Source organism: Heliangelus exortis, chromosome 12, assembly GCF_036169615.1.
Source record: "Heliangelus exortis chromosome 12, bHelExo1.hap1, whole genome shotgun sequence".
NCBI lineage: Eukaryota > Metazoa > Chordata > Aves > Apodiformes > Trochilidae > Heliangelus > Heliangelus exortis.
This window is the reverse complement of record NC_092433.1, coordinates 3,358,349-3,380,589: the sequence shown is the minus strand read 5'-3', so window position 1 is coordinate 3,380,589 and position 22,241 is coordinate 3,358,349. Positions and strand designations below refer to the sequence as shown.

Sequence of the window (22,241 nt, the reverse complement as noted above, 5' to 3'; positions counted from 1 at the left end):
GCAGAACTTCTTCCTCCACCTTGCTGTGGCAAGGTGGGAGGACACGAGGGTCCAGGCACAGCAGTGCTGATGTGGCTGTCAAGATTGAGTGGGGCTGCAGATGCTTGCAAGCAGGGCACAGCCAAGGAAGGTTTCCAGGGAGCGTGAGGGGAGGAGAACAACAATCAGCACAACAATCAGCAAACACTGTCTGGGGAGCTGTGCCTCATGCAGAGCGTGGTCCCACGCAGTGTGGCTGGGTGGATGCAGTGATGTCCTGTGAATGGAATCTCTTGTTTTATTTCAAGGGGAAGAGATAAGTGAAGTTTTTATTGCCACACCCGAAGAGAAATAAGAAACCAGCCAGGCAGCAACTGCCTCCCAACAGCCCTGTTACCAACCCACAGTGGCTGCACTGGATGGGGTTTCTTGGGCAAACGTGTGAGTGTGGGAGAAGGTTGTCAGTGGAATCATCACAATAGATTATGATTGATGTACAAAATGGAAAATCCATGTCAAAGACAGACACGATGCCAAAAGGCCCCTGCAGTGCTGGGGCTCATCTTGACTTGTCATACAGTGAAAGCAAACAAGGCTTCAAAAAAAGGGACTCATTTGATATGCTAATCTCTGCCTTGTTTCAGGCATAGTAATGTCACTGTGAACAAAGGAGGAGAAAGTAAACAGCAAAGACAAAAGGGACTTCCTGTCTTATTGGGGCAAGAAAAGTTCCCTATTCCTGAATAAGATTTTTCTTAATGTTATGAAATAGTTGATGAGTCAGTTTTCTCTTTGATATCTGTTCTGTTACCTTCTTGGTAATCATATTAGGAAGGAGCTGTTTTTAGAAGAGGCAGCCCATCATGAGAGGCAGAATTAGCTGTAGGGTTTGATTAATCACCAGTTCCTTCCATCTGTGGATGTACAGAAATCAGCAGCTATTAGCTGATGCTATCAGCACCCGTTCTCCCTCAAATCCAGCATTGTTCTCCCTGCCCTCCTGAAGCTTTACTGGATGCTGTTGGGTTTGAGCACACCTCTCCAACATCAGTTCAAGGAGTATTTCACAGCCATCTGTTCTTCATATTTATCTCAGAATAAATAGCACTTATTTACATCCGAGATTCAGTTAGAGAACTCAAATCCTAGAGTCATATTAATTCATTATGTGATTGTCACAGTATTCAGCATTTCCTGGATGGGTATTATTTTATCTTTGCAGGTTGCCTGCAAGTTCCATATTCCAAATTTGGGCCTGCCATTTCCTGCAGAATTAATGCTTGATAATGGAGGGCTACCTTGATTTTCACAGGTTTCACTGGGAATTAGTAGACAAACCCAGGTCATTGAGACAGGAGCTGAAATACCTACTGGAGTATTTCATGAATAGTCTCTTTACTGTGGGAAATCCAGCAGCAATGACTTAAAAAACAATACAAACCAAAAAACAACACACACACCCCAAACCACCCCACAGTATTTCACTTCTGTCCCATGATGGGGACAGACACAGGGGGCACAGGTTATTTTAATTCTTTTGGCCACTGGTTGTGCACAAATTTTAGAAGCATGGATGAAGCAGGTGGTGAAAATACTGTTCTCTTGTAGAGTACATCCACCTTAATCTATCTTTAGAGCAGATAAAATTCATTTCCTGCAGATGCTGTCAATATGAAAATGTTACAACTGAAAGTGAATGAAGGAATGTATAAACTAAAAACATTAATTACATCGGAGCCTCAAGGATAAGCTCAGAGAGATGTAGTTGACACAACTGAGCTTGCTGTTTGGTACCTTCATACAGCACAGAAAACAAACTGCTGGGTTCATATCTCTGTATCAGCTTGTTTATACCAAATGAAGTATTTCCAGGGTACACCATACAAAAATCAGAGAATCCATCTTGTAGGCACTTCATCTCTCAAATTTGCAAGTTAAGGTATTGGGCAGGGTTCAACTGGTCCACGTGAACTTCTGTAGCCTTTTCCATTGTGGAAATTTATTTCAATGTTGAGAACAGATTTATGAGTTTTCTAATACAATTTTTCTTCATTAAGCCTGCTGATTTAAAATGTACAACGAGCTGTGGAGCTTGTTCTGACATTTTAATGAGCCATGAATAGCTTGCTTTAGGAACAGTTGTCAGGGAACCCCTGAAACAGCCTATTTCTATATATTTTTTTATAGTAGTAACAGTCAGGAGATCCTAGATGAAATAGGCTTACACAAGATGGAGTTGTGCAACTGAATGCAGGCATCTGATCATGAAAGTTTGCTGTTCTGTGAAGAAATAGCATGAACTTTGTTTCTTAATTAAGTTTTATAATGTAAACATGTATCTAAAGTCTACGTGTCTTTGATCTGGAAGAGCCTCTGCTAACCATGCTGGTGTGACCTCTCTCTAGAGGGGAAAGTGTGGTCTGGTGGGCTGAGCAAAGCCTTAGGAAGTTGTCATCTGTCACAGCAACATGAACTTTCAGGGTGGTCTTGTAGAAACCAGAGCTTGTCCTTCAGTTCAAAAGTTTAATAATCACAATAAAAATAATAGTTTAAGGTTGATTCCATGTGAGTGTGTGCTGAGACTCAAGTGCTATTCAGACTTTGGGCAATAGATGCCATGGGTTTCAACTTTTTCTCCTAGAAAAGCAATGGGCAAAATTCCTCAGCTTGATAGAAGGAAAAAAAATCAGGACAAATATTTTTGCTCATAAACCTCCCTCATCACAGAGATACTGCATTCTACATTATGCATGGAGTTTGCTTTTTCTGAGGGGTATGTTCTGTCCTGAAGACAAAATGCCATTGTCATTTACATGTCTATAAGATTTCAGCCCAGTAAGACTTTCAAATACATGATGTACAAATTGGGGGTGGTTTAGGCTTTGGGGGGTTATCAGGTCTTGCCATTTTATTTTTTGATGTAATTTATAGGTTAAATGGCAGTGCTGATACTCACTAGGGAAATTCATAACTTCATATGTGTTCAGATATGGTTGTGGAAAATGACTCATTACTTCTTTTGGCACTAAAAGGTTTATTACACTAGACAAGAAATTTTGCAAACAGTCAGGAGTTTGTTCAGCCTAACCCATTTGATTTAGCATGTAGTTGGTAAGCATTCTGAGTTCTCAGAAGTGCTTTTCTAGGACTGTGTTACTGGGCTGTTTTTTGGGTTTGGTTTTTTTTGTTGTTTTTTTTTTTTTAAGTGAAATAAATTAAAATAACACTTTCTAGGTGCTGCATAGGTTTTTTTAACTTGACAACTTGGAGCAATATTATACGTAACTTTCTGAGCAGCCTCTAATAATCTCCTCTGGCTTGCAAATAATGTAAACAGCAAGTCTTGTAAATCATGAAGAAAGAAGTAACCCGAGACTGAGATGAGAAAGCTGGCTCCTCTCTGAGTTCATTTGAGTGGAGGTCGGAGGAATCACTTGGAAATCCTGAATCAGTGCTTGGCTGCTCTGTGAACCTTGGACTAACTTTGTCGGGTGCTGCTGCTGAACTTAACTTGTTCCTTGAGTTACTTGGAGTCTTTTTCCCCCTGCAAACACTTGAGAGAAGGTCATGAAGGGAGATGGCAGTGCAATGTGGAATCTGATGTGGAAATACTGCATTTCTGTCAGGACTATCAGGTACAGTAAGAATATACATGGCTTTATTTTGTAAATCTGAAAGCTGTAGGTGTTAAAGATCTTCTGTCCTGCTGCTTGTTTGCCTTCACTCTGCACAGTTAACTCCAGGTAGTTTAAGATGATTATTAGCTGGATACTTTACTCATGCTAAAGCTGTGAAAAGGAAAATACAGGGTTATTGCAAAAGATCTGAAAAGTGGAGTTTTCATGATTTCAGTGTCTTGGAAACACCTCTGTCTCATTTCCAAGCAGGCAAAAGTCGGAATATGAAAGAAACTTGATTTTCACATATTACTTGCCTGTCACAAGTCTTCTGTTTATTGTATCTCCCTAATCCAGAGACACAGCCTGTGTTCTCAGCAGACCACCAGCATCATTGCCTTCAGACAAAGGGAGAGGGAGGGGAGAGGAAAGGAGGTGGCTTTTATGGCAGAATAAATCCCTGAAGTTTCAGATGGCTCTGAGCTGATGTGTAATCTTACCTGTGTGTGTTCAGTGCAAAAAAGCAGCCAAGTTCCCTGTGCTGCCAGGCTGGGGCTGCTGTGCATCACTGCTCACATTCTTTGAGTGGTTGGTGTCTGACATGCTGCCTGCTCCCTGCCAAGCACAGTTGCTGTGGGTTCCAGCAGAGTTTTTTCCAGGAATGGAGCTATTATGCGAGAGGCTTGGTGATTGTACCTTCTCACAGCAATTTGATGTATTTAAAAATAGCAAGCTGTTTTTCTGCTCGGGGTTTCTCGGTGTTACACGGTTATATGATTTGAATGGTATGTTTTGTCATGCAAGCTTCTCTTGAGAAATCACATCATCGAAGTAATTACTGCATTTCACACTGCATAATTACTCGGTGCTGGGGAAATAGTTGAAAGAGCCTGAATTCCTGCATGAACTTTCATTACGACCAGAATGAGACTGTGGAGAGCTTTTTATCACCAGGATACCGAAATAAACTAAGAAGTCCCTTAGTTCCCAGCAGACAGTGAGTCAATATAACAGAAAGTGGAAATAATCCCTGAGAGAGGATTCGATTAAGATAAAAGTAATTTTATTTATGATCTGGGTTTAGAACCAGAAGCAGAGGGAAAGCCTGAAACAAACTGGATGGGTGCTTAAATCCGGAAGAGCGGTCTGTACAGCACAGATGTTCATTCTGACCTCAGTCCTGCTGGAAATGTCTGAGAGAAGTCCTGTACCATACCCCAGGTTATGAAATGTGTGTTCCTCCTAACACTAAGCCTCAGAGGTTCCTCAGAGCACGTGGGGGTGGCTGTTCTTTTGAAGCAAGTTGAGCTCACCTGAACCTCAATGGGAACAGCCACTGCTTTCTTTTATCAGTGACCTTACTTCTGGTCAGGATATGTAGGTTGAAGATTAGCTTAATTGCTTACAGCAGGGCTTATTTATAGAGCAGCTTACTGGCTCCCAGAGCTAGCAAAGTAACGTTCCTCTCTGTCACAGCACTCTGAGCATTTGCAATTAATTGTTGATTTTTTGGTTTTCTAGCAGAACCTATTATCTCTGGTGGCGATGCCAATGAGTTTCAGAGCATAAAAAAAGATACTTTCTGTGGTGGAAAAAAAATGTATCACCTTAATTTGCTTTTCTGATCTCCTTCATAAACCCTGAAACTCTCCCCAAGTTTTGGAAAGCTTCAGTGACCACTCAGGCTCTTCTTCTTACCCATCAATTATGAAGCTACATCAGTCTTTCCCCCCTCCACCTTCTCTCCTTTCTAGAGGACTGTGAAGCCCATGCAGCCCCTGCTGGAGGTTTCAATCAGCCCCAATGTGTTTTATACCAGTAGAGTGAGGTTTTTTCCCTCTGTGTGGACCGGCTGAGCATTTTTTCCTGCCCTTAGTGCCCTGCACTGAGCAGCAGTGTATTGCACTGAGTACACTGGGTCAGTTGTACTCAGCTCCTTGCATAGCCACAGGCCCTGAATGGGGGGTTTTATGCCTCTCTGAGAAAACAGTCCCACTCCAAAAGGAAAATTATTATTAACTGAGGTTTAGGGTTGGTCTTGTTTCCTTTGGACTCTGCCAGCTTTAAAAAAAAAATAAGTTTGACTGAGTCTTTGTTGTCTCTTTTAATTAGACTGCATGCCTTGGGGCAGAGTGATCATCCATATCCATGTGTATGTGTTTAAGTCTGCATGACTAGAGCTTAAAATCTTAGGGCCATGCCTTTTAGCAAGGAGAAATACATGTGTAGCACTAGAAGAAAATGCAGCAAATTTGCTTTTTGCATAGGGGAGCTTAGGGTAATGCTGAATAAGGTGAAGAGAGAGCAGGACAGCATAATGTGGGAATATACTGCACAGCCCAAATCCTGTTGGGTGTTTTCTCTCTGTCAGCTTTCTCCTAAAGCAAAATTGGAAAAATCAAAAAGATGAGGGGTTTTTTTCACTACTGTACCAAAGCTGAACTGGCAGCCCTTACATAAAACTTCAGTCCTTTGAAAGAGCTCCATTCCCTGGCCTGTGTGAAGCCCCTGGTATTACTATTTGTCTCCCAAGGTGCAGTGGGAGCAGCAGGGTCTGCCTGCAGCCCCAAAACACCCAACAAACAGGGGGTGATCCCCTGGGTGGGACCCAATTCAGCTGCTGTTCCTGGGTGTCTGTGGGGAGGGTTCCTGCCTACCTACTTCATGGGGTACAGGATCATTATTCACTGCTAAAGGACAGCTCTCTGCTGGTGAATCTCCTCTTGTGATGAGATTTGCAGGTGGAGAAGTCTCCAGACTTGGAGAGCTGGCAAAGCATGAAAGCAGAACTGGGGGTGAAGCATCAGCAGTTGTTTATTTCTGTTCCAGTTACATTTTAGTAACCCACTGTCACCACTCTGGAGGGGTGATAGGCAAATACATCATTAGATGTATACATCAGCATATCCAGACTGGCCATGGTACCCGGGGGGTCCTGTCAGTGTTAGAACAGAGGACCACATGTTCTGTAGAGACCAGGAGCCCATCAGCTGTAGAATTCCCTCTTCCCTCTCTAATGTGCTCCATGCCAGCCAGCCCCTAAGGACAGGCTTAGTGGTCAGAGGAGCAGACTGGAGCCATCTGAATCAGCAGATCCCCAGCCCACAGAGAGTAAATTAAAGGGTTTATGATAATGTGATGCATAGTTTTCAGCTTGCATCTTAAAGTTCCATTTGCAAGTAATGGAGGAAAACAGTCAATAGTTCTCAGTGCTCTACACATCTGGAAAAAAGTAAGAATTTTGGTCCTCAGTGTGAGTTGTCCTGGAGTTCCTTCACTTTTTTTTCCTTCTGCTACAAACATTTTCCATCCTGGTTCAGTCAGACTTTATTTTTAGTGGCCTCATTTGGGGTTTGGGGTTTTTGTTTGGTTGTTTTTTCTTATTTTTATATTTTATGAAGACAGAATAGTGCTGCGTTTTCATCAAGGAAAAAATCACACCCTGGCGAGTGAAAGGGTCTCAGTTGGGCTTTAATTGCAGGTTGGGCAGCAGGAGCTGCTGTAGCTGTGCAGGGGAGGGACAGGGCTGGAAGTTTGGGGCACAGAAAAGGCAGAAAAAGGGGTGGTTTCCCTGCCACCCAGGTGGTTGCTGTGGGAGGGTTCACCACCCAGCCCACAGGAGCTCTTGTGTTCCTGTGGGGTGAGGGAATGTAACCCTCTGGGGGGGGGACAGTCACACACCTGAAGGGACACAGGATGGACTGCTGGGACAGGACTCAGAGCTAAAGTTTTCAGCAGTTTATTAGCAAATAGCAGCAGAATTCTCTTCCTAGGGCTATTTAGCTGTTGTGTGTAACCAAAAATAATGGGCTATAAAATCAGATATTTGATTTATGCTTTTCAGTTTCCATCTGATACAGACACTGGAATGCCCCCCTCAGATGTGCCCCAGGACACCTGTAGGGTTAATGTGTGTGAAACTTGCATCAGAAAAGGAGAATGTGTGTTAGGTATTGTTGCAGCACTGAGCAACAGGGATGGCACCGTTTGTTAAGATCAGACATTAATAAAGTGATATTTCTGTAGCTGTTTTATGGCTTCAAATGCTAAGAATTACCAAAAAATAAATTCTAGGAGTTAAAAAAAAAAAGCATAAAAACATCCTTCCATACTGACTTCTCTGTCTCCAGAATGGTTTTATTTTGGTTTCCAGTTTCCATGTGGGTTTCTTGGTCCTCTGCAAAATGCTGCATTGAGAAGCTAGAAGGCAAAACTGGATGCAAGTTGTCATTAGCAGTCAGGATTCTTTAATCTTCATATAGTGGATGGCTTTCTGCAGCCATTATTCTTAGGTGTTAGTATAGTACAGCTGTAATTATCCCAGTGCAAACCTTCCTTTGGGTTAAAGATCTCTTCAGCATGACAGTGCCAACAACCACACAGCACTTAATGAATTTTTAATAAGCTCTTGATGCCAGTATAAGAAATCAATGTGAAGCTGCTAGGGTGAAGTTGGTACCTTTAGAAATCTATGTTAGGAGAGTGTGAATGTGTCTTGTGCATTTTGCAGACTAAAATCCATTATTTGGTACCATGTTCCTCCTGTTGTCTCTGGTCTCTGCATAGGAATCTGAAGAGGAGATGAGGAGGGCATTGGCTCCTCTGAGCTCTCTTGCTCTGCCTAAAGCAGACTTTTCCAAGAGGTGAATGACACACTGCTTTGGTTTTGTTTTGGATTAAGATATTTTTAACTCATTAAATGTCTTTAAATATTGCTTCTGTTCAGCTAGGGTGTATCTGTTCACACAGCACTGGATTATTTCAGTCTAATTGTTAATGTAACTTAGTGGTTTGTGATTTTAGTTCAAGGAGGGCACAGTGATCTTAGCCAGGTTACAGATCTGTTAAAGGAGAGGACCAGATCCTTAACAGCTCCTCATTAAAATGCTCCCACTTAGTATTTTCATGTGCTCTTTTTGTCTTGTAGTATGGTCTCTTTGTGCACCACCTGCTGCATCATTGCTAAAAGGTAAAAATGTATAGGCAGGGGTTGTTGGGCAGGAGGTGATTTCAATTTATACTTGCTTGAGTTTTAGTCTAAAAACTACCACAGAAATTAATAATATTTGCAATCTTTAGGCCTTCCTTCACAGAGAAAACTCAGAGGTGAGGGTCAGCTGCCTTGGAAGTGCACAGAAACTCAGTCCAGCAGCCTGGATTCTTCTTCGTGTTTTGCTGTTACAGAAAGTTAAGGTACCTTATGAAGTTAAAAACTGTTTTTAAGAAGGGTCAGATAGTTGCCAACTATGGGAGTGGTGCACCAGTTGGAGATCTGAAATCTGGTTTAGGCACTCCCCACATCAGTTTTATTCTACAGGGTTTGTTCTTTTCTTTTAAGGCTGAATCTACTGAGCAGTTCCAGTACAAAAGGACCTGGAGCCACCTTAGCTAATTAGCTAAAAATGGAATCAACTTCCATCCCTCTTCTGAGTTTTCTTGTCTTTGCATTAAAATTATTGCACCAATATTTAGCTCAAATCTTTAGTTTGGGCTAAGACCAGTTCTGGGTTTAAACTATGCCAAAAAAGCTCTCTCCTTTCATGCTGCTGGGTGTAATGATATGCACTGAAACCCTAGAAGGCAGAAACCTAACCCAAGGCAGCCTAGAGAAGTTAATAGACTGTTTTATTATTTATTTACACAGACCTTCCAAAAGAGCTTGTTGATGCAGAACTGCAGGTTACTGAGCTGGTAACATTGTTTGTCTAGTGATGGAGGAGTTCAGTTATATTTAAGGTAGCTTTTTGTGTTTTAATGCTTGTTGTAGGTGGTGCCTATGGTAAAAATGGATGTGGCAACTTTTAGAACAGAACTTTTCAGTTCCAGGTTTATACTCCTTCTTCTGCTGGTCCTGTTGCTTGATGTCTTCTCATCTCTACCTAGCAACTGGCATTGAGGGTTTGTTTTGAGAGGATAGCACCTCTGTTATTGCTCTTAGTTTACTCAATTGTTTGGCTTTGGTGTGGGTTTTTTATGTATTTTAAGAACTCCTGAAGCAGCCTTTCAGCAAATGTATTTCTGCTCTGAACATAGAAGAAACAAATTGTCTGTAAGTGTTACTTGCTCTTCAGTTTGAACTGGATTTCTTCTAGGGAAATGTAAAGCAAATTAAGTAGAGAGAAAATAATGCTCTCAGCTTATCAGGTTTTAACAGGATCATGCATTTTCCAGGAGTCAGATGACATTTTAGTAATTGGTGAGTACTGATCAATGTAATGCTTCTGAATCATGTGATTAACACCAGTGGATGCCATGAATTGGTCATAGGATGAAAAGCATGGGATGTGGAATGATTTTAATGAAAAAGACTTCTGCTGAAATGCCTGATAAAGATTGTATTGCTTTTCTGATAGTAATTCATTTTCCTATATAACTGTACTTTCAATTCTTGATAGTTTTTGGTGTTCTCCATGCAATATCTGCCTATTAGTAATTTTCTTTGACAGTAATCATGAAACCAGCAAGAATTTATGCAGTAAGCAGTGTCCTGCATTCCTTCATCTTTTAGCAGAAGCGATAAATTCATTCATATAATTAACTCCCTGACAAGTATCAAGTGACTGAAGTGTTTGAAGTGTTATTGGGTTGTTTTAGGGTTTTTTCTGTACTGGCTGCTGGTGGGAGGGATGTCAGAACTGCTTAATTAGGAGAGTTTAGGGGCTGGTGACAGCCACAGTAACAGACAAATAAATAGGAAAAAATCAAAGCTTATCACATATGTTTGCTTCAGCCCTTCTGCTGCCTGTTTAATGAAACTCAAGCAAAATTGGAGGTAGGCATGGCTGCCTGACCTGCTCTCTGGAGCATTTCCATGCTGCACACACTGAGGTGTACACCTTGCAGACCCATCTATTAAACATTAGATACACTCCTGAGATAGTCACACCCGTGCTCATCTTCTGGAAAGGTCTCAGCAACATGCTTGGTGCTTTGCATTTAATGAATTCTCATTAGTTTATGCTACCAGAGCAATGAGCAGTATTCTTTCCTATCATCAGGGGGCCACCACTTTCCTGGTCCTGTTCTGCACAGGGAGCAACACCAGGACTGGGAATGACACAATGGGAGTTGCCACCCTGACATGAAGTGTCGTGGTTCAGCTCTTCTGGAAATTACTTATTTTCACAGAAATAGTTACTCTGATATGGAAGTCTTCTGTGCCCCAGTTGCTTACCACATCATCTTGAGGACTAGGTTATGTTCACAGCCCCACTCCTGTCACCACTTGCTTTCCTGAGGATAATTCTGCATTATTTGGGACTCCAGCAATGCCATCTTCCAGAGGAGCTCCCTGGTGCAAGCACCTGAACACTTACACTGCTGAATCCAGGTCCTGTGGGCTGCTCTGCCCCTGAGGTACTGACCCTGCTGTTCTTTGTGGTCTGCTGGCTGGTGAGCATCACCATAAAGCCAAACTAACCTGGCAGCTGGGCTGGCTGAGAAGTCACAGCCCTGCCACCTCCCTCACCAGCACCTCAGGCCCTTGGTGGAGCTCCCATCCTGCTGTTTGCCCCTCAGGCTCTGCTTCCTCCTGTTAAAGCAAGAGGTATTTCCAAAAACTGGGGCAGGTTGGGCTAGTTCTGGCCAAAGGGCACAACATGGAGCCAGTGCAGGCTGCTGCAAGGGGAGGGATGGCTGTGGTGCCTGGGGGCTTTCTGAGTATATTAGAATCATAGAATGGTTTGGGTTGGAAAGGACCTTATAGGTCATCAAGATCCAACCCCCTGTATGGGCAGGGACACCTCCACTAGTTCAGATTCCACAACGCCCCATCCTACCTGGCCTTCAACACTTCAGTAAGTCTTAAGAATAACACATTTTTCTATTTAAAGGACTGACAGTGGGGTTGCAGTCTTCTGGAGCTCCTTGGCTCAAGTTTTCTGAACTTGCCCCACTGCTCACTATTAAATGGCAGTGTGGCTCTTTCTGCTCTCAGCAGCTGGCAGGGGACATGTGTGTCTGTGCTCAGCCCTCCAGGAGGGTGTTCCTCCCCACCCTCAGCAGCCCCCAGGGCCCCAGCTTTGCCTGCAGCATCTGGGCACCTTCAGAGCAAGCTGTGGGAAGGAGATGCTGGGTGCCTCCTGGAAGATAAGAGGCATGTTTGTACTTTTGCCTTGGATCCTCTTATCTAAGGGAGTTTTGCTTGCCTTTGGGAAGAAGTGGATGGAAGTAATAGCTATTACTGACAGTTGTAAAAAAGCTTCATAAAAACTTTTATATTATAAGAGTCATAAAAAGAGCTTCAGTGCTGGTTTTGTTGTGTTTTATTATGTTCCTAAGGAAATGGAAGCTGATTTACCAGAAGTTTGAGGAGGAAATTAGCAATTACCATTTGTTATATTGCATATTTTTTAATCTTAGGCATTCAGCTTAGATTTAAAGCTCAGTTGCAGTTTACTTAGAATTGTGGGATGGCCACAAAATGCCTGCAGGCCTGTGTGCTGCTGCACATGAATTCTGCCTGGGCAGATGCATTGGTACCAGCAGCTGTTTGTATGGCCTAATTCCTTTTCATGGTTAAACCAAGAACAATGAACTGTTCCACTGAATCAATGAAATAGGGGCAGATTGATCTTTGCAGTAGCTTCTTATCTGCCTGAAATTATCTTCTGATATTCCATAATCAGTGATACTAAGGCATTATGAAAAACATATTTTTTTCATCTATTTAGGAGAGCTTATTCTGAACTGCTGGAGGCACACAGCTCTGCCTTTAAGCACTTCTCCACCAAAAGCAATGCTCAACACTCCTGTCCTGCAGTGTGCTCAGCTGTGGGACTTTTTTTTAATTTTTTCTGTACATGTATACAAAGGTCAGACAATAGAATTTCATTGTATGTTCTCAAGTTAATGAAACAAATGCTTGTGGAAGAAAGGGGCCAGTGAGATAAACACTTGAACTCTTTCCAAATGGCCACTATTAATTGTTTAAAAATTAATTCTTTAAAAACAAACACAAGGCAAAGAATCTGAACCTTAAAGGCAGCCACTTGAAAAACCTGTCCTAAAGTTATTAATATTCTTTCAGGCTCTGAAACCACTGTGTTATCCCACCTGGTTATTCCACCTGCATGTTCTAAGTGCCAGGGCAGATGTGTTGCTCAGATGGAGTCTTGCACAGTGACTTGTACCACACCTTGTGACACTATTCCACTTGATGCCCAGCATGCAGGGTCAGCCATAGCCTTGGTGTTTTTTGGGGTATGGTTGGGGTGGAGAGAGAAGAAGTCTAAATATTCATAAGTAATTTTTGTGCCAGTGCAGTGCTGGGCTGCTTCCTCTCCCACTTGGTTGTCCCAACACATGAGTTTTGTCAGTATAACCATCCAGTATCCTTCATGCTGATAGGTGAGGAAAAGAATGCACAGTAAAATCCACAGTAAAAATAGGCTGCCAAAAAAGTGGCTCAGGGCTAATGGATGAGTATGGTCAGAGCTAATTGTGCCATTGTCATTTCTGGAGGAAATGTTCAGCAAAGAAAAGCAGAACCACACTGGCAGGGCTGTTTCCTCCAAAGCCCTGAAATGAGGAAGCTAAAAGAAATTTGGAGTGGACTTTCTTACACTATATGTGCCATTTCAAAGCAAAGATGGGTGTTTGTGCAAAGATACCCAAAACAAAAACCATACAGTTGCTGAAAGGCACACAGACCCTTTATTCTTACAGGCAGATAAGACACAAGTCCTAGTACTGTAAAGAGGGGACTCAAGCACTAAACAGCAATTAGTAGGTGTGTGGCTATTCATCTGCAAAAAGCATACACACAACAAAAAACCCCAAAAAAACCCATGTGCAGGTTATTTCTGTATCAGGTACTCTATATTTCATAGTATGTTTTTCAACCGTTAAATAAGCTTAGTAGTGTTTTCTATCAATATTTGATCATTTCCTCAGACTTTAAAGAAAAACCAGTATATTTGAGGCATTAGGAGCCTTATGGGAAAGCTCTGAGTGCACTGGGAAAGCTACATGAGTGGTCAGTCTTGTAAAGCTGTTTTGAGGAGGGGGGAAGGTGCTTGGAAGTGTGCTTGAAGGGTTTCTGGTTTGGTGCTTTTTGTTAATCGAGTGGTTTAGGTAGTCATGTTAGGAAACCCCAGAGAAAACCCCCAGACTAAGAAAGCTCTTAGAGCTTTAACACAACTCATTATTTATAGGAATTTTCATCTGATTGCTGTTGTCTGTAAGGGATCTGAATCCAGGGTCTGATTCCAGGTGTTATCTGGGCTATGTAGTTTTCTGAAGCAGCAGTGAAGCTGAATTTTTTAAAATGAGAATAAGTAAGTTCAGGAGGGGAGAAGAAAACCTTTCATAACATTTTTATACTTCTAGGGAATGAAAAAGGACAGCTAACAGCCATCCCTCCCCTGTGCCTAACCTTTCAAGAGGCCTGGTTTTTGCTGGGTGATGACCTGCTATCTATTGATGCCAGCTCAGAGCCATTAGCTCACTGGGGCTGTTCTGGCTTTCATTTGCTAAGTGGTGAGGTCAGGTGCGTGGTCTTTGCCTCTTCCATACCAATGGTTGATGATACTACTAATAAGAGGAATTTTGTACCTAATTTTCTGTCAAAGAAGTAGAGAAAACACGTCTGTGTCCTTGAAGTGCTGCTGCTCCTGTCTGTCTGAAACAGCTGAGGCTGGGAGGAACCCAGGAGACCTGTAATGGTAGTGTCAGCCTTTTCCATAATTTTCTAATTTTTCATGCCAATCAAAGGATGAAAGGTAATTTCACTATGTCTAAATCTGCTGAGAAGGTGGGGAGAGAAACATTTTGTCCAAGTAGTCAGCATTCGTTAAACAGGGAGACAAACTTTGCACAATGCTTTAAAAAAATTGCCTTAAAATCTGGCCCCAGTGCCTGCTATTCATTCATTCTTCATAACTTTCCTCTCAAAAAGCTTTTAAAACTCTGAAGCACAGAGCTAGGATGCACTTTGGGTTGTGAAATTATCTTTGCAGACTGTAGAATTTTTTTCCAACGGTAATTTCAGAGCTCATGTGGCACCAAATCAGTGTATGGTATTATCATTTCCCTCTGGACTTCTAAAATCTATACCTCCAGGGGGAATCTGGGGACGACATGATGTCAGCTCTGAATACATTAAAAAGAATGAAATGAAACATTTGTTATAGATAAAATCCTTTCATCAAAGAAACATCCTCCTTTTCTGATTAAGTGGTGTGTCCATATTGCCTCACACTGACTAGAAGTTTCTGGATATCAGCTAAGACTGACAAGCTCTAACCAGCTTTAAAAATACCTGGAATCCTCCTCCTGACATTAAAATACACAAACATTTGCTAAAGTAATTACTTTTGTTGGAGGAATCAGTGGTGTGTCTTGGGAATTTGCTGCTGCTGCAGACTTTTTTTTTTTCTTTTTTTCCCCTTCAACCTCCATGTCACAAAGTGATTCCTCACAAAGGCTGCAAAAAGCTCCATATAATCAATCCACTTGCAAAAAAATATAACTACAGTAGTTCTGCAATAGCAGGAAGACTGCAAAAATCTGAAACTGAGACATATTGTTCTTTGGCAAATATTTTTCATGTGTTTCCTTCTCTTCAAGCTGGAGATCCTTCTAATTAAGCAGCTATGGCAACAACTGCTGTCCAGGGGAGGGTCAGGTATAAAGTTCAAATCCCAGATGGTCACTCTCTGTACATGACTTATCTACCAGATGGGTTCAAATGTTCCACTGCATTTTTTATTCTTTTCTCCCACCCTTCCAGTATTAAGGCAATTTGTTATATTCCTATCAAATATTTATATTGTTTTTATATTGACTTATGTTAAGAATTATTTAGATAGGGAGGACAAGATTCCCCAGCCCATACTGAGAGGTACTTTGTTCAGCATTCCCTTCCATTCCAATTCTTCAGAGTTTCCAAGGGTGCCCTAAAACAAAGGGCAGGAATAAATGGCACATGGTTAAGGGGGTGAAGAGAAAGAAAATACCCCTGTTTCTGTGGGCAGTTGGAGTCTGTGTGCTGTTGCAGGATAATCAATACACATTGAAAACAGTTTTGATGAAGCACTGGCTGACTGTAAGGCATCTCATCACTGGCAGCTCTATAAAAGCAGAGCAATATAGTGTCTTTCTGGGTTAATTTTGTATTAGGTGCTACAGTTAAACAGGCTGGGTAATGCAAATGTCACTGTTGATTTAACTGTGCATTTTTTAAAAATAGATCTTGAATGTTGCAGAGCAAGGTTTCTCATGGGGATGAGGAATTGGCTTGCTAATTCCTGGTGATTTTAGCCTTCTTGAGTTTTGGAAGACCACCTGGTAGGTGGTTACACTTTTGGTTCAGATTTTAAAAGTGTGGCATGGGGGTTCACATATAAGCAATAAGCAAGACAGAAACAGGTTTTGAACTCTAGAAAATATGAAAAGAAGGCCTTAGCAGAATGAAGATGAGTATTGCATTCACTACTTTAATCTATTTTGCATTACATAAAGTACAAAGGTCAAACTGGTGGTATTCCAAAGCTGTTGATAGTATTCAAAATACCTTCAGAAGTTCAGATTAAAAATGTTAAGTTAGATTAGAAACTGAATTTAATGTTTTAGAGCAATGCTAGTTCTGGTCCTCTGTGGTTTTATGTTTGAAAGATACAGTTTTCTCACTTTTCTCACTACAAAAAACTGTGCCAAACACATACATTAAAAACCAAAACCAATCACCACCACCCCCATTTTAAAGTTTAAGCTTCTATACCCCTGGCAGGCAGATTTGCCTGAATTAACCCAGTTGAAATGTTTGCCCCAAGGTTGGTGGGTCTGTCAGTCCCTTTGGGGATGCTCAGTGTCTGTCCCTGCTCTTTGTATCCTGCACTTGCAGTCAGGAGTAGGGATGGGGATTCACTCTGACAGGTACTGTGATCACTCTTTTGTTGAATCACTCTCTAAATAAATCTGTTGTTTAAATGTGGTTCAAATGAATGATAAATGCAGTGTGGAAGGGACTGTTCTGGTGCCACTGGAATTCAGTGGGGAATCTCCCACTAACTTCAACAAGGATTTGCTTTTGCCCTGAGGAAAGAACTAACAGAAAATGAGATGAAGTGTGCCTTAAACTGATGGCTTTTGTAATAATGCTGCTGTCTTACAGTTTTCAGTTGTCTTTATCCTTCCTTTGATTTTAAAAATAAACCAAACTTCAGAACTCTTGCTACAATAGCAATAAAATATTTCTTTATGTGAGCTACTCTGTTCTGACTGTGCAGAACTGGAAAGACACCAGTAGGAATGAACTGCTGGCTGAAGCTGAAGGAATTGGTTTGTTACCAAGATGTGTAGGAGAGCCTCCTTTTTCTCTGCAGTTACCAGTTTCTCATTTGGCCACTGTCGTGGTGCCCCTTTTCTGCCAATTTTACCATTTCCTTTTTAGCTTTAGATATTTTAAGTGCAGATTCAATGAAATGTGTACAATAACGTGATACTAGCCCAGAGAAACATTCCATTCAACTTCACACATAGAGACCTTTTCATCTTCTGTGCCCTCTTCTGGTGTCTTTAGTGCTCAGGGGTAGAAATCCAGCGACTGCAGTAGAGCAGCTCTCACAAAAAGCTACTTAAGCAATTGTGTTTGGGATGTGCTGAATGCCACAGCAAACCTCAAAGCTAAACACTTTAATGAAGAGACAAACCTAATTTTGTGCAACATTGCTTAGTTTCTTTAAACAGATTCAGGAATTTGAAGCAGTCCATGTTCAGGCATGGCAGAAATATCAGTCACTGAAACCAGCCTGCTGTAGAGCTCTCTCAACAAGTCATCACCTGGCTTTATAGTATAAAGGTATTTCTCAGCAAACACATCAGCGTGTTGTAAAAAGAATATGTTTAAAGGCATAATAATTCTAAACTTGGGCATAAATACAAGGCAGGCCACAAATATAGATGTTTTATTTGTCTTTAAGAAGGTTTTTTTTTTCATAGGTGTTCAGCAGTATCCCCGAGTATGGTATCTGATGTGTATAGGTGTTGAACCCTCTTGCTGGCTTCTCCCTGCAGTGTTGGTGTAGATGGTTGGAGCAGCCCCACTGCATGTCCTGGGGCTGCAGCCCAGTTTCTGCTCCATCCACAAGGTTTCTGTGGGTGTGGGTGAGCTCCAATATCTGTTCTAATGTAATTAGTGCCATGGCCAAGCACCTTGCTAAACCCATTAGCACAGGTGGTGCCTGCTAATCTGTTTTAATTATAGTTAACGTGCTTAATTTCCAAAGTGATGTGAAAGCATCCCCACTTTCAAGCCTTTCCATAGTCACACAGCCTCCAGCTCACAAGCTTTTAAATTATTTATCTGAAATTGGCTTTGAAGGAAGAATTTTAAAAAATAAATAAATCATCTAAGCCTTGGTGTAGTAAAGCTTGATGGAGGAATGGAATGGAAATCAGAGCCCTCATAGGAGCACTTTGGCTTCTGCTGATCTACAGGGAACTCTTAACAGGTGAGCTGGGGAAGTCTGCTTTGCCCATTGCTCCATTTGTCCCTGTCACCCCAACCCCCCCCCATTTTCCCCTTTAATTTACCTTTTTAGATCAGCTGGCTGCTCCACCAGATGCTGCCTCCTGGGTTTGGGGGCTTGTTTGTTGTTTGGGGTTTTTTTGTTTTAGCTTGTAAAAGCAAAAGCTTTGCATGTGTTTGACTTTCTGATTGCTTGTAGTACCAGAGGGGACTGACAAGCTGCCTGGGCAGCTGGTAGGCCCACTTCATCATTTTAATAGAAGCTAAATTCTGCTCTCACTCAGTGGTCCACACACAGCAATCTGTCTCCTCAGGCTAAATTAAAAGCAGTGTTAGCATATTATTAGCTGTATAATGAGACAAGGCAAGGGGTGTGGTGAATAAAGAGTGTAGGAAGGCAGGAGGACATACATCCTATCATTTAGTGTTCTGTGTTTCAGGAAGGAACAAGCATTTTCTAAAAATTACACCCATTCACTAGAAAGTGTTCTAAACCCCAGTCATTTTTTGGCAACTGGAGATGCCTGAACATCAGCCTTTAAGCCTAAGGAGTATGGCAGAGGATTTAAATCTCCACTGTGGCTCCTCCATCCAGTGCCTGTCATGGCTACACTGGCTGTGGGAAGGGCTGTAAGCTCAGGGTGCTGTGAAGTAATGCTGCAAGAGAAGCTTCTTGCTTTGTTTTAATTCTTCTGCTTTTTTAATCTACATGGTGCCTAAATCTGCTTTCCCACTGGAAAAAAGATTTCTGGTCCTTTGGATCGGAGACATTGAGATAATTACTTTTTCCAGCACTTGCCATGAACTAGCATAGCTTTTATATCTGTTTCCCTCTTCAAAGTATCCCCTTGTCCTCCTGCAGTATTCCCAAGCTTATCTGGAGTGTCCAAATAATTGTTTGGAAATTCTATCAAGGCAATATTAAAATGTCAGACACAAGAACCATGTGTCACAGTAGTTCCTTAGTTCCCTCAGCTACAGATGTTATAAGAATATGCAGTGTGTGCTGAAAATTACCATGTGATTGCACAAACTTCATCTAGAGACTGCAGCATCTATAAATTCATGTTTATAGTTTAATGGTAAAGAAATAATTGTATGTCTTATGTGATTTCTGTGGCTGTTAAATTATTTATATTCTGGTGAGCAAGCTTTCAGAACCTGCTTGTAATGACCTTGCAGATGTTTTGTTGGCAATGGAAACTTGGATACTTTCTCATCAACTACTGCTCTCTATTGGGTTTTCTGTGGTTTCTAACAATTTGGGGTTGGAATAAAACACAACCAATGTTTGACAGAGAGGTTGCATGGGTGGGGCTGAATCCTCCCCATGTGCCAGGGAAGGAGATGTGTGGTGCTGGGAAATGCAGATGTTGGTGCTGTCACTCTGCAGAGGGGAGGTGCAGCAAGCTCAGAGCTGGGGGTTGTGCCACACATTATTTCAGAGTTTTATGTGATACCAAAGGGCATAAAATATGGTGTAATACAGTCTGGTTTGGAGCTTGCCAACACCTTCCCCACTTCCAGGCATATTCCTGAGGGGAACCCAGGGTAGGGGGTATTAGGTCAATCTTGAACATGTTGAGGAGCACAGAAAAATGTCTGTTTCTTTACTTCTTTCTCTCTAAACAGATTATCAAAAAGAGCTCAAACAGTTTCAGGTGGAGCTTAACCAGATCAAGGACCTAACCATCAATTTGGGCAATCAGATTGTTTTCAGCCATGTGATTTAGGCCATTATTCCTCCGCTCTGATTTAATACTGGATAGAAAGGGTGAAAGAGAAAAAACCAAAACCAAGTACTGGCATCTGGGAGAGATAATGCAAGCTTGGAACAAGGCTCTGGAAAAAATGGGAAATGGTGAGCTGGAATGAAAGGTGTTTGGGGGGGAAATCTCTAATCTCTTGAGGAATGGAAGTGATTCATATTAAGTCCTCAGTCAAAATTCCCTCCTTGAAACTTGCTGCTCTGGAAAATGTAATCTTTCTACTATGCAGTTGGAGTGAAACATGGTATGGATATTTTGATGGTTTGAAGTTAAATAGCACGTTTTGAGATGGCAAATAGTTGCATCTGTGCAACAGAAGCTACAAGAAATTACACTGCTTGAGAGAAGTAAAAGTTATTAATTATAGGGATTTAGTCAATTACATATCTGCCTAGTAAAATCTATTTACACAAAAAATGTATGAGGGATCTGAAAGATTGATTGCAGTTTAAATACTGCATGGAGTCTGTAGTATAACAGTGTCAAAGCTGTGGATAAGGGAGAATGTTCTGTGTGTTCATATGCACATTTACATATAAATATGTGTGGGTGGTGTTTACATACAAAAAATATATAAAAGACTCCAAAAGGAAGTCTTTCTGGCTCAAGGTGAGATCAAATTTATTTTGTTCAATATTTTTCTTACCTCCCCAGCTAATGAACTGCAAAGTCTGTGTACCATACCTGCTCTCAGAGCTGGGTACTTGCTGTTCATCCTCCTATGATTAGATCTGAAATTTCTGAGATAAGGCAGCACCTTTGAAAGCCTCTCTAGATGAGCTCAGGGAGCAAAACAGGTGCCCTGACAGCAAAACTGAACTTTGATAGGTTGGAGAAGGGCTGAGTTTCAGTTCAGGCCTGTTTCTAGTTAAAAATGTAAAGAGTAGGTCAGCTGAGCAGCTAAGGGAAGATACTGTAGCTTCTGCAGAGAAAAGTCTTTAATTAGCAGGAATATGAAGTGTGAAATGATAATTTCAAATTATTATCAATAGATAATTTAAAGAGACAGTGCTGCTGCTGGCTGTATGTATCCTGATGCCTCTGGCTGGGGAAATTACTCCTGCTTTCTGCTAGCTAATAGTGCTAGTGCTCTGCTAGCTAATATGAAATGCTCTGTTCTGTGCTCACTCTCACTCAGGAGACCTCGATGACTTAGTCCTACAAAATAATTTTAGTTGTTGAAATAGGTTGTAATTTAATGTGGGTACCTACGTGAAACTGGAAAAATTACACTTGCACTGCTAGGTCGTGTGCTGCAGAGCTCAGTGTACAAGACAAACTGACATTTTGTTAAACATACATGCATATTTTCCCAGTTTTCTAATGAAAATGTGAATTTTTATTCCCGTGGAAGTAGGTGCATTGAAAGGAATTAGACTTGCAGGAGGGATGCTTTGAGGCAGAAGAGGCCTCAGAGTGCTGGCAGAGAGACAGAAGGTGGTGCCATTTACCCAGGAAACCTCCGCGTGCCCAGCCTGGGAAGTGTTCCTCCAGGCATCTTCTCAGCTCTTAACAAATGTTTGTGGTGAGTGCATGTAAGGAAGCTTAAACCATAGCAGACTTTGCCATTTTTATTTTGTACAGATGCTTAAATTTGAAAGTAGACACTTGATTCTTTTGTGTCACATCTTGACTTGTCAGGGGTAAGGAGCATTTAATGCCCTCTGACAAAAATGAATTTAAGTTGCACTTAGGTTTAAAAATCAGCCCTGTAGTCTTGATTCATCTGAATAGTAATGTGTTAAAATGCTTAAAGTTACAGTCACATGGTTTAGAAACTAAACTGCTTTATTAAGGAATATAAAGCAGGGTTTGTGGATGATAATTATTAATTAATGACCAGCAGTTGCTGTGTTCTGACTCAGTAACAGTCTGTGCTGTTCCTGGGGCCTTTTTGTTATCTAAGTAGCTCGGGGGTACAGGTACCTGTCTAAGTACATACAAATAGAAAAGAGGAAGGTGACTTTGATGAATAAATTATACAAGAACCTGTTCTGAATGATAAAGCAAAGGAGGGCAAATCTGTGCCACCACAGCGAGGGGCAGTATTTTAAATATTTAACAAAAACCAATGCTGGTGGTAGTTGCAGTTGGTAAATTTGTCAATCAGGGCAGAAAAGTGAATTTGAATTATTTATTGAGGTATGGAAAAAAATTGTTTCAAAGTAATATTTTCCAGTCTGTGTTTCCAGAAGATGAAGCACACCTGTCAAAGCAGCACATCTGGTGCATCTGGTGCATAAATTGTATCCAAATGCTTTTAGAAGAGCTGGCCAGTGAATTCTGTCTGAGATGTAATATTTAATTATTTTCTGGAGATGAGGAGAACAGAATCTGTAGCAGTGGAAGTTAATGTGATATCCAGGTTTGAGAAGAAAGGAATAATTCAGAATGTTCATAATGTGT

General features: G+C 41.4%; 1 protein-coding gene across 12 annotated transcripts in view; it reads left to right on the top strand.

Moving 5' to 3' along the window:
• The window catches only part of IQSEC1 (IQ motif and Sec7 domain ArfGEF 1), a 326,891-nt gene that overhangs the window by 188,711 nt on the left and 115,939 nt on the right, over positions 1-22,241 (top strand). Inside the window, exon 1 of one of the 12 annotated variants that reach the window (XM_071755446.1) lies at positions 3,431-3,614. The exons of the other annotated variants lie outside the window; for them this stretch is intronic. Within the exon in view, the coding sequence (XP_071611547.1) occupies positions 3,547-3,614 (68 nt within the window). The 5' untranslated portion in view covers positions 3,431-3,546. Of the gene's footprint in view, positions 1-3,430; positions 3,615-22,241 lie in introns of those variants that run through there. 12 annotated transcript variants of the gene reach the window in all.